Source organism: Alexandromys fortis, unplaced genomic scaffold (assembly GCF_014885135.2).
Source record: "Alexandromys fortis isolate MF-2015 unplaced genomic scaffold, M_Fortis_MF-2015_v1.1 scaffold_240, whole genome shotgun sequence".
In the NCBI taxonomy this organism is placed as follows: domain Eukaryota; kingdom Metazoa; phylum Chordata; class Mammalia; order Rodentia; family Cricetidae; genus Alexandromys; species Alexandromys fortis.
This window is the reverse complement of record NW_026068133.1, coordinates 43,168-56,342: the sequence shown is the minus strand read 5'-3', so window position 1 is coordinate 56,342 and position 13,175 is coordinate 43,168. Positions and strand designations below refer to the sequence as shown.

General features: G+C 41.0%; 1 protein-coding gene across 1 annotated transcript in view; it reads right to left on the bottom strand.

The window, feature by feature from the left end:
* The window catches only part of LOC126490947 (carcinoembryonic antigen-related cell adhesion molecule 3-like), a 50,060-nt gene that overhangs the window by 3,415 nt on the left and 33,470 nt on the right, over positions 1 to 13,175 (bottom strand). Inside the window, 2 exon segments of the mRNA XM_050126266.1 lie at positions 1,419 to 1,775; positions 2,918 to 2,951. Of these exon segments, the coding sequence (XP_049982223.1) occupies positions 1,419 to 1,775; positions 2,918 to 2,951 (391 nt within the window).

Sequence of the window (13,175 nt, the reverse complement as noted above, 5' to 3'; positions counted from 1 at the left end):
GCATTTTCATAGGTTGAATATCTCTGTCCTGCACAGCTGCGTTAATTTCTCAGCCTAAGTTTTTGGGTGAATGACTCCCTTTCCTACTTGGTGGAGGTTAGCACATGACCTCCATGTTCTCAGTGTCCCCAAAATAGTCATTTCCACTATATAGCACTCTCTCTTCAGTTGTCAACATGGCCTGGCACACTGCCCTCAGATCACTGTTTGTATTTATGGTACAATAAATATTTTTTTTATTTATGTTTGGGTGATACCTGTTTGACCTCTTCCCCTATATACCCTGCAACTTCATGCTCTGACTTTTGTTGTTGTTGTTCTGCTCCTTTTGTGGTTCCAGTCAACACTTGACTTTACATTCTGGCTTTTTTCTTTAAACTCATTCAAAATGGAGCAATTTAAAGACCATGATTTGTCTTATATTTTCAAAGAAAATGCTGCCTAGAAAATTTCATATACTGGTATAGAATAAATGAATGAAAGATATTCTTGAACCTGTATATTCATGGATTTAAGAAATTCATTGGTTTGGCTATATAGTGTAAATTTTTTTCATTGGCATTATTTCTGACATTTATTTACAAATTAAATTTGAGTGAGAATTTGTGCAACAGTATGTCTCAGTGTAGGGGTTTGGGTGAAGAAGACATTTCTATAACTCAGGTCTTCTAATCTTTTGCCTCCAGAGGAGAATTCTCTGAGATGCATCCCAGAGGACAAGCAATTGTCAGGAGGACCTGTGTTCTCTGTTTCTCTTGGCAACCATGACCTTCCTGGAAGTCTCATAAGCACATCAGGATATCTATTGCATGGCATAGACACCTCTTGAACTATGTTCTCACTGGTGAGTCTCTGGAGAAGATGTCTGGGGATCTAGCATAAAGGTAGCTCTCATGACAGTGGACTAGCTGGTTACAACTGGTGACTAGCTGAGGTGACCTCAACTATTTAAAAAAAAAAAACTCTTCCCTGATATCAAGAAGTTAAAATGTAACCTTAGGAAAATGCTTGTCCATGCTACCTGGTGTTGAACTATTTGGTGTTGAGCCCACCAGGGCTTCCTGGGGTTTACTCTTTTGTGGGAATCCCATTGCATTCTCAACCAGGTCCACTCTCTGTCCCTTGAGGACTTTCTCAAGGACACATTCCTTATGAGAACCCCAGGAGTCTAGACAGTGTCTGATACCCTAGACTGAGTTGCTCACCATGCATCCAACTGCCTACAAAGTGACATTAGATGAAGAACTCTGACCTATTCCAATTGTTCTCTATCATGCATGCCCTGCTGCAAATGCTCAAAACCCAACATGAGGACACAACACAAAGGGAACATAGGCACAAGCTAAGTTTGATGTTTCTTTGTGTGTCCACTGAAATGAGTACCACCTGGAGCCCAGAGTTCATAGAGAATCACTTACCATACACGTGGAGTTATTTGGTTGTAGATACAATTTTTCCACCTCCAATTACTGTTCGTAGTATATAAAATCCTGTGTCCTTCTGGGAGACATTTTTGAGAAACAGGGATCCATTGCTGTACACAGCTTCTCTACCACTATTTTCAGGCCCCATCACACATAGATTACTGGTCAGTGAATATAATGCAATTCTGAAGTTTATATTTGTCACCCCTTTGAACCAGGCAAAATTTCGAAGATTCTGTGGCAGATTGTTGACCTGTAGAAGGACGCTTTCTCCTTCAACCACTTGGAGTGGCTCTGAGTCAATTGTGATTTTGACAGTGTTGTACAGGTGCCAGCAGGTTAAAAGGGAAGCTAGGCAGAAAGAGAGAAAAACAGTCAACATCAACACTGATGTGTGTTCATCACTCAGTTGAGGTGTATAGGGAGGTGTTTGTCGACCCTCCTTGATAGAGGTGAGCAGTATGACCTCCATTCCCTCTAAGCCTCTAGCTATATCATTTCCTGTATATATGATTTTTTTCTCAGGTGTCTGCCTGGCTCCCAACACACTGTCCCCATATCCCTCCTCAAATAAAGAGTATTTGGTGCAAGATGCAATGCCTCTCTGATCTCTGCTACAGTGTCTTTAACTTTCTGACTTTTCCTCTTTCCCTTGTGGTTCTAGATAACCTAAGACCTCATGTCCCAAACAATCTGATTTCTAGTCCACTTTTACCACAGTTTTGTGAGGTCCTGTTCTCTTTGTAAGGTTGTGTTCCATAAAGGACACTGACACCTGACACCAGTGGGAAAAGGAAAGAAGAAGGAAGGAAGGAAGGAAGGAAGGAAGGAAGGAAGGAAGGAAGGAAGGAATGAATGAACAAAGGAAGGACTACACGCATGGATTTATCTACATAGTTCCTAAGTTTGACAATAATGACAATGATTTACTCATACATTTTACATTTACTTATGTATTATATGTGTGTATTTATAAAGGACCTGCCTTAGTGTGTGCATGGGCCAGTCCATGCAATGGTGCTTGTGTGGAAGCATGTGTCCTAGCATATACATCTACAGTTGCATGTGTCAGCTCCTGTGTGGAGGAGAGGATTTATCCTTCAGGAACCCATTCTCTACATCTACCATATGTGGGTTGAAGAATAAATTTAGCTTGCTTGTATATCTGGACAATGAACAATCTCACTGGCCCACCGCAATTTGGTGTCTGCTTCAAGAGTCACTCAGTCATGATTGGGGATATCAGGCTTCAGAAAATGACAGCTAATATGACTGACTTTGAACAGTGAATGTTTGGGGCTTTTAATTTTCCCTCATCACCCCCTGTCTGATAAGGATTTCTAGCTGCTGAGCCTCTGTACCTTATGGTACCTTTTGACCTTTGACTTCAAACAGAAACCCTGAGTCTTTCATGGGGCTCCTGTCCAATTTTGGAGACCCTATCTTGCTTCTGAGTTCCCCTTCCTTCACACTTAGAGAGTAGATATGCTTACCTGTGAATAGGAGCCTGTTCCAGGGGTTGTACCCCTTGAAGAAAAGCACAAAGGGCATCATCATCTATCTTCTCACTGCGCTGTCTTCCCTCTGAGAAGAAGAGCTTCAGCTCCAACACAGCCACCAAGTTCAGCTGTCCTTCCTCACTCTAAGCTCAGTGTTCGCCTAGGCAGGATAACTTCTGAGAATCCAACAGGTTTTTATGGGTAGTGTCTGTCCAAGACACTGTTCTCCCTTCTACTTTCAGTGCTGTCTCACATTCCTCAACTTTTATCTCTTTATATTTTACCTCCAAGCAACAACACATTGAGCAACAAGGCTGATAATCATCCCCATGCTCTCAGAGAATAACAGATCATCCCAAAGCTGACACTGCTGTGTCCTGGCCTTGGACCTCTTAGATGCAATGAGGTATCCCTACGTGTCCTTGTGTCCCAAAGACCAAGATGATCACTTAATCTGCCCTGTGTTCTCGGTGCTCTAGGAAGGTGGAATTTACTCCTAGCAGGACAGTGACAGAGGTTACTGTGAGAGCTGCAAAGGGACCAGCTGAGGGATGACTAGAGAGGAAGATCAATCATTTCTCACTAGTATAACAGGTCAAAATTCTGACTCGGGAGAAACTCTGGAGTAGTTGTATACAGAGGTTTGGTAAGAGATGACCTGTGTAACCTGAAAAGAACCATGGGGTCCCTCTTCCTATAATGGATTTCAAGGCAACAACCCAACAGCATTTGTTTCAGAACATCTGAACCATCTGGAACTAATGGAATAAAGCTACATGTTATGTCAACATAAGGAAAGGGAAAGTCTTTTAAATTAATTTATTCTCATTTTACATTCCAATTTCAGATCTCCCTCCCTCCCCTCCTCTTACTTTCCCCCATTACACCCCTCCAGCCACTCCTCAGAAAGGGTAAGGCTTCCCATGATAAGTCAATAAAGTGTAGCACATTGTTTTGAGGGAGTACCAAGGCCCTCTCCACTATATCTGAGCTGAGCAAGGTATCCCTCCAAATAAAATGGGTTCCAAAGAACCAGTATAAGCAGTAGGGATAAATCCTGGTCTCATTGCCATTGGCCTCACAATCTGCCCCAGTCATACAACTGCCACCGATATTGAGAGTCCAATGCTTGCTCCCTCACTGTCAGGCCAGAGTTGGTGGGATCTCACTAACTCAGGTAAGCTTCCTGCAGGTAAGCTTCTCCAACACCCCCACCCATAGATTGGACCCTGTAATCTATAAGTACCACTCCACCCCCAAACCCACCTATCCCCATGACCTCAGAGAAACTCTGGAGCACAGGCTGTAACTGCACAGAGTAAACCAAGATGTGAGTGATCAGCCACCAAGATGGGTACCCTACTCTCTAAGGAAAGTCTTATGCAGAGTAGGCCATAGTATTTTTTGAGCTCTACTATAATTGTAGTTAAGCAGGTCCCTACTAAAGCTGATGGGCAGGTTAATAAAAGAGTACTTGTGCCACATGCACAAGCTTTAATCTATCACCAGCATAACACACACAATAGATTTACTGTACACTCAGGAGTGCTCTGAGCCGGAGTCTGAGATGTCCCTTTTCACAACCAGCATGAGCCTCTCTAGGAAGGAGAAGGTCCCTACCATATTATACCTCAAGCAAACTACATGTGCTTGGCCCAGGCTAGGGTGCCCCAGCCAGTCTAGGCATCTGTGTGGTAGATCTCTGTCCCAACTGAAAAGGGACTGAGTGTCCAAGCTGTAGCCCTCTATCTGTAGGCATTTATATCCATGATGCTATCGAATTGACATACAGATAACATTCAGGTTGAATGGAACACTCCAGGTCAAAGTCACTCATTTCAAGATTACACACTCATAGGGATCTATGTCATTTGTGACACTCAGAATCCTGTTGCCCTCAGACATCTTCAATTTGTCACCTTCTGACAGGTTTTAACCATTTTTTCCTCTACAATTGTATTCCAAATTTCAGGAGCATGCTTCAAGGCTAACATCATTACCCTTAGATTTGTTACGTGTGATATTGGCCTTGGGAAGCAGTTCCAGTGCTGAGCAGACAACACACAGAAGATGTTACTGTGGGACCTCTGATCATTGCAAAGTCCTCTTTCAACCAATGTAGGTCTCTCTAAACTCTACCTCCAATCCATGTTCTTAGAGAACCAGGTAGTTGACTCATAATCAGATGCAGGAGAATGAGAGTGCTCAGACATGGTGGGCCTGCTGTGCTGTGTGTGAGAAAGTCTTTGTCTTTTGTGAACAGAGCTTCATAGATTGATGGTACAGTCCTAGAACCTGGACTCAGAACATGGACTCGGATCATCATTGTCTTCTCTTGGTCCTCACTGACCACTGCCTATCTAACACTATGCAGTGCTGTGTCCCTCCAACTGCACTCACCTCCACTGCTAAGCCTGGACCAGTGTTAACCAAGTCTTTGCTGTTAAAGGATGTGCTCCAGATATGACAGAATAACATATGCCATTGAGTTTTCATGAGAAATACCTACCATCCTTCCTCAGGATTTGATGTTTCTACAGAAAGCTCACACATGACACCAAAAGTGGGCCTGATATTCAGCTAACTACCCAGGCTGGATTGTAACATGTATCAATCTTCCCAAGTGTTTCATGTTGATTGACAGGAGTTACAGGACCCCAAATGTAAAGGATGAGTTTCAGAGTTATCTAGAAGATTGAAGGTTATAGTTCAGGGAACAATGGAGTTGGCTCAGCCTAAATGCATTGAAAAGCATGTGTCATAGATTTTTTTTTCAGGTTAGAGTTCATGTCTCCTGGGGACTGTGTATCTTCCATCAGGTAATGAAGAATTCAGTCCACTTTGCATTTTTTAAAGTTCTCTTAGAAGTCAATGAAGCATATAGTTTGGCCCAACAATTGGTCTTAGACGCCAATCTTGTGTATGCCTTATAGCTTGAAAACTTTATTATTTCCTGTCAACTACAACTATATTGATTGTGGAAATCACCACTATATTCTGTTTCTGATGAGGTTATAGTAAGTCTGATCACTCTCAATAAAATTGGCACAGCCTCAGACTTGCTATGATCCATCCAACCTGAGTCTGATTAATTACTTGAATAGCCATAACAGGTAATCATAGCACAGTAGTAAGAACAAGCGCTTGAGACATGAGAAACAGACAAGCTTGAAGCAAGATGTAATAGCTTGAATGTAATTATCCCCCATAATCTCATAGGAAATGGCACGAATAAGAGGTATGGTCTTGTCAGAGTAGGTATGGTTTTGTTGGAGAAAGTGTGTCACTGTGGAGGCAAGTGTTGAGATTTCTCATGCTCAGGTCACTTCATGAGTAAGTCAGTCAAATTTCTGTTTCCTGCAAGATGTTGCATTCTCAGATCCAGTACCACATCTGCCTGCATGTACCATGCTCCTTGCCATGAGGATAATGGAATGAACATCTGAAACCGAAGTGAGCCCCCTCAACTAAATAATTTCTTATAAGAGTTGTCATGGTATCTCTTCATGGCAATAAAAGACCCTAAGACAGAAGTTAGTAGTAGGAACTTAGATATTGTGATAGGCCTAATAATGTCTTTGTTTTGAGGAATTTGGACTTTATTACTTTGGATTAAGAAAGCAGAGGAATGCTTTAAGCACTGTCTAAAAGGTCATATTAGTAGGAACATGGAAGACAGAGGTGCTAAGCTTTATTTGAACTGTCGGGGCTCACTCAAGAGGTTTCAGGAGAGCAGAATTTTAATGTGTTGCCTGGAGATTCTTGTGATATTTTTTATGAAGAAAGTGGCTGTTTTTTACACTTGTCCAAAAACTCTGACTGAAGTTAAAGAAAAAAGTTTTGGATTAATTCTATTGGCAGAAGAAATCTCAAAACAGCTCAGTATGGATTCTGTTATGTGGTTATTAATGGTAACACTAATGAACACTTATAATGAATAGGAGCAGGGTAAATTGGAAAACATAAAATTTAAGAAGAAAATGAATACCCATGAATGGGCAAGCATTAAGTCCTGTGTTCAAGAAGTGGAATAAAGAGGGTGGTCAACCATGGTAAGATGCCACCCAGCTAAATTAACAACTTGTTGAAAAAATCTAAAGAAAAGTTTAGTCAGGTGTGTTGGAGCACACCTTTAATTCGGGGAAAACACTCAGAAGGAAGAGACTGGCAGATCTCTGAGTCTGAGGCCAGCCTATTTTATAGAGAAAGTTTCAGAATAGTCAAGCTTAGGCAGTGAATAACAGAAAGCTGGTGAATATGTAATTGAATAAGCAGTATGTGTTTCAGCTTCAGAAAATAGCAGAAATTAGCTTTTACCAACTATTTCTGGCTTTATAGTTAAGGACTGAGGAAACAAGTTATGGGATTTGCTCTCATGCCTAAGGAAAGCTTCTGAGGACAGGCAAGTGTCAGGAATCTTCATAAATGAAGACCAAGAGATGTCATTACATGAAGTTGTGAAGTTGAAGCCTGTATTGCCTTGGAGACCCTAAGATGTTAGAGATGCCAGAGTCATGGAATACATGCTGAGGAGAGCTGAAAACAGGGGTAACAAACCAACCCAAGAAAAATAAGTGTGCTGTAGTTAACAAAGATACATGGAATTGGAGATCTGAAGCATGTTTCAAAATCAGACATGGAGATGCAGTTTGGAGTTTGCTCAGCTGATTTTCCATCTTGCATTGGTCATACATTTCCTCACTATGCACTCTTCCCTGCAATTTGAAATGCTAATATATATCCTCTGCTATTATATGTTGGAAGTATGTGATGTGATTTTTTTTATTTTTTATTTTTACAGGTTAACAGTGAAGAGATTGCATGAATCTCAGAAGAGACATTGAAATTTGGAGTTTTAACATTGTTAAGACTGTTATAGACTAGAAGAGAAAGTGGGAAGTACTCTACAACAAGTGGGCACAGGAGATCACTTCCTACGTATAACCTCAGCAGCACAGACAGTAAGGGCCGCATTGAATAAATGGGACCTCCTGAGACTGAGAAGCTTCTGTAAAGCAAAGGACACTGTCGCTAAGACAAAAAGGCAACCCACTGACTGTGAGAATATCTTCACCAACCCCGCAACTGACAAAGGTCTGATCTCCAAAATATATAAAGAACTCAAGAAACTAGACCGTAAAAGGCTAATCAACCCAATTATAAAATGGGGCACCGAGCTGAACAGAGATCTCTCAACAGAAGAAGTTCAAATGGCCAAAAGACACCTAAGGTCATGCTCAACTTCCTTAGCGATCAGGGAAATGCAAATCAAGACAACTTTAAGATACCATCTTACACCTGTCAGAATGGCTAAAATCAAAAACACCAATGATAGCCTTTGCTGGAGAGGTTGTGGAGAAAGGGGTACACTCAGCCATTGCTGGTGGGAATGCAAACTTGTTCAACCACTCTGGAAAGCAGTGTGGCGGTTTCTCAGAAAAATTGGGATCAACCTACCCCTGGACCCAGCAATATCACTCTTGGGAATATACCCAAGAGAGGCCTTATCATGCAACAAAAATATATGCTCTACTATGTTCATAGCAGCATTGTTTGTAATAGCCAGAACCTGGAAACAACCTAGATGCCCTTCAATGGAAGAATGGATGAAGAAAGTATGGAATATATACATATTAGAGTACTACTCAGCAGTAAAAAACAAGGACTTCTTGAAGTTTGCAGGCAAATGGATGGAAATAGAAAACACTATCCTGAGTGAGGTAAGCCAGACCCAAAAAGAGGAACATGGGATGTACTCACTCATATTTGGTTTCTAGCCATAAATAAAGGACATTGAGCCTATAATTCGGGTTCTTAGAGAAGCTAAATAAGAAGGAGAACCCAAAGAAAAACATATAGGCATCCTCCTGAATATTAACCTTCAGCAGGCGCTGAAAGGAGACAGAGACAGAGACCCACATTGGAGCACCGGACTGAAATCTCAAGGTCCAAATCAGGAGCAGAAGGAGAGCGAGCACGAGCAAGGAACTCAGGACTGCGAGGGGTGCACCCACACACTGAGACATTGGGGATGTTCTATCGGGAACTCACCAAGGCCAGCTAGCCTGGAACTGAAAAAGCCTGGGTTAAAACAGGTCTCACTGAACATAGTGGACAATGAGGACTACTGAGACCTCAAGAACATGGGCAATGGGTTTTTGATCCTACTGCACGTATTGGCTTTGTGGGAGCCTAGGCAGTTTGGATGCTCACCTTACTAGACCTGGATGGAGGAGGGTGGTCCTTGGACTTCCCACAGGGCAGAGAACCCTGATTGCTCTTTGGGCTGATGGGGGGGGGGATTTGGCTGGGGGAGGGGGAGGGGGAGGGAAAGGGGAGGCGGAGGTGGGGAAGAGACAGAAATCTGTAATAAAAAAACTGTTATAGACTATGGGGGCTTTTGAAGTTGGACTAAATACATTTTGGATTGTGATATTATAACAAGCTTATGGGTACCCAAGAGTGAAAAGTGGTAGTTTGAATATATTTTGCCCCCATAATTTCATAGAGAGTGGCCCTATTAGAAGGTATGGCCTTATTAGAGGAGGAATGGTTTCGCTGGTAGAAGTGTGTCACTGTGGGTGCAGACTTTGAGATCTTTATGCTTAGGATACCACCCAGTGAGTCCTATTTCTTGAAAACTACAGCACGCTCAGCTCCAGTGTCATGTTTCGGCCTGTACACACCATGCTCTCCCCCATGCTGATAATGGACTACACTTCTGAAACTGTAATTGAGCTCCCTCAATTCAGTGTTTTCTTATAAGTATCACCACGGTCATGGTGTCTCTTCATAGCAATAAAAACCATAACTAATACACAGTATCATTTCTTTTTTAAGGCCTCTTTGTCCCAGGCTCTCACAGGTAATAACCATGCAGAGATATTTCCTCAAACAAAAGTGGATGTTTTCTTTCTTTTAATTCTTTGAATGTGTATGGTTATTTTGACTGTGTGTATATTTCTGAAACACAATTATGGCTGGTGCCAAAAGAGTCAAGAGGACATTGAATCACCTAGAACTGTTAACAGATGGTTATGAGCTGTCGTGTGTATACTGGCAACTAAACTTGAGTCCTATACAAGAGCATCCAGTGCTATTAACCAGTCAGCTGTCATTCCTTTCCTTTCCAGTAGATGTTTCCAGAGGCAGATCTGACTGGTAGAAGGTAGACAAGAAGAACTTGTTGGGATTCTGACTGAAAGAAACAGATATTCTGGGCAGATCTGGGCTAGGGATATGAGATACTAACTTTCTTCATATGAGACCATTGTAACTAATACTGAGGATATAAGGCCAATCCAAGTAAGGATTATTTATCTAAAGAAAACAATGAGGTTTGATGATAGGCAGGTTCTAAAATTGTTTGAAATCAGTGACGACTTCTGTGAGAGTCAGGATCTATTGGTAAGGACAAAGCAAAGCCCTGTCCTTTACCTTCCAGGAGAAGTGACAGTGTCACACCAGAAAACACATGATTTTCTGTCTAGTACATGGCCTATGGATTCCTGGAATTCTGTAGACATTCTCCAGAGGCAGGTGTTTTAGTTCTAGAGTCAAAGCTAACTGTCTGTTTCTTTTTTCACCTTCTGAACCAGCTGTTCCCTCAAACCACCAATGAGCAAGGTAAACATCTCCAAAATCAAGCTCCTCTCTGCTCTATGTAATTCCAAGAAGTCCTTCAAGATAGAGACACTAGATGTGGCATCAGACAGACAGCTTGTTCTTCATATCTGCCTGTATGAGCCTAATATGGTCATTGTATTTTCTGTATCTGTTTACTAGATATAGGAACATGGTTAATGAGTGTTGCAACATCTAGAATGTAGTTTTAACATGAACAGGAACCTGAAACTAGGACAGAATAGCTGTCTAGATCACTGGTGTCTGTTACTATTTGACTGACATTGAAGTGTGGGAAAAACCTTTGTTCTCTCTTAATTCTCTTGAGGATCTAGAATGTCCTGTGAAGTCTCTCGTAAGACCATCATAAAAGTTATCTGAAGGCTTGGGTACTTGTGAAGCCATGTTCTCCAGGCTGAAACTCCGAAGGAGTTTCCCAGGTGACCTAGCCTAACGGGGGATCTCATGGCATTGTACCCACTAGTTCTATGAGCTAGGAGCTTCAGACACCTAACAAAGTATTCTGTCCTGCTAACACTAACAGGTTATATTCCAACCCTGCCATCATTCCCACAGAGTCATCTGAAGAGAGGCATCTTTGTCAATGATCTAGGGACAAGAATTCCTGGTGGTTCCTCCAATAATAAGATTTTGTATTTTAATCTACCAGAAACTACCTGAATCCCAAAGAACATTTTCAGGGTTATATTTATGATGAGGTTCACATAATATTGGCTTATCTTGGCTCTTTGATTGAGTTACCCTATCACACATCCTCCTCTTAGCAGGGTGAATTCAAATAAAAGAAGCTGATACTGTAGTTTGTCTACATTGGTTGTGTCCTGTACTAAATGTTCACACCCATTTTGGGCATGCAATACTGCCAGGATGTAATCACACTCCACACATAACACTTCTAGTTTTGCAAAGTAGAAACATCCCACCTAGCACCCATAGGTCACAAAGAATCACAGACTGCTTACATTCTGATACACATGTGTTTTTTCACTTTCAGCTTCACCTTTTCAGACTTATAGGGTAAAAAATCCTGTGTCCAGCTGAATGGTATTCCAAAATAACAGAGACCCCTTGGTGTACTTTGTCTCTTTGCCACTGTGTGCAAGACTCAGTACATGTTGACTTCAGACTATTACAAACTGAGAGTTCACAGATGTCAAACACAGTTATCCCTTTGTATCAGTAAAAAGCCTGAGAATTCTTTCACATTAAGAACAAATAGAACATTTTTTCCCTTCAGCTGCATTGTACAATGGTGATTCAACAGTGAGTTGAGCAGCATGGGGAAAGTACCATTAAAAGTGAGGCTAGGAGCTAGAAAGAAGGCTTAGTGGTTAAGAGCACTGGCTGCTCTTTCAGAGGACATGAGTTCGATTCATGCTTAGAGGACATGAGTTCAGCAGTGCTAAGGGAAAGTTTATAGCACTAAATACCCACATAAAGAAAGCAGAGAAAGCCACTACCAGTGAATTAACAGTGCACTTGAAAGACCTAGAACACAAACGAGCAGACACACCCAGGAGGAGTACAAGACAGGAAATATTCAAATTGAGGACTGAAATCTATAAAATAGAAATAAAGAAAACAATACAAAAAAATCAGTGAGACAAATAGCTGATTCTTTCAAAAAATCAACAAGATATACAAACCCTTATCCAAAATCAATAGGCAGAGAAAGAACATCGAAATAAACAAAATCAGAAATGAAAAGGGGAACATAACAAAAAGCACTGATGAAATCTAGAGAATCATTTGGTCATACTATAAAACCTGTACACCACAAAGTTGGGAAATGTAAAAGAAATGAAAAATTATTTTGATAGATACCATATACCAAAGTTAAATCAAGATCAGGTGAACAATTTAAATGGACCTATAAACTGCAAATAAGTAGAAGCTGTCATCAAAAGCCTCACAACCAAAAAAAGCCCAGGGCTGAATGGTTTTAGTGCAGAATTCTACCAGAACTTCCAAGCAGAGCTAGTGTCTATATTCCTCAATGTGTTCTTCATAATAGAAACAGAAGGAATATTATTGCCAAACTCTCTTAATGAAGCTGCAATTGCCCTAATATCAAAACTACATGAAGACTCAACCAAGAAAAAGAATTACAGACCAATCTCACTCATGAACATAGACCCAAAATTACTCAGTAAAATACTGGCAAACCAAATGCAAGAACACATGAAAAAAAATAATTCACCATGACCAAATCAACTTCATCTCAGAGGTGCAGGGATGGCTCAACATACAAAAATCTATCAATGTAATCTATCATGTAAATAAACTGAAAGAAAAACATATGAATATCTTATTAGATGCTGAAATGCATTCCACAAAATCTAACACACCTTCATAATAAAGGTCTTTGTGAGGTCAGGGATACAAGGAGCATATGTAAACATAATAAAATCAATATACAGCAATCTGGCAGCCAACATCAAATTGAGTGGAGAAAAATTCAAAGTGATTCCACTAAAATCAGGAACAAGACAAAGCTGTCCACTCTCTCCATATCTCTTCAACATGGTTCTTGAAGTTCTGAATATAGCAAAAAGAAAACATAAGGAGATCAAGGAGATTCAAATTGGGAAAGAAGGAGTCAAAGTTT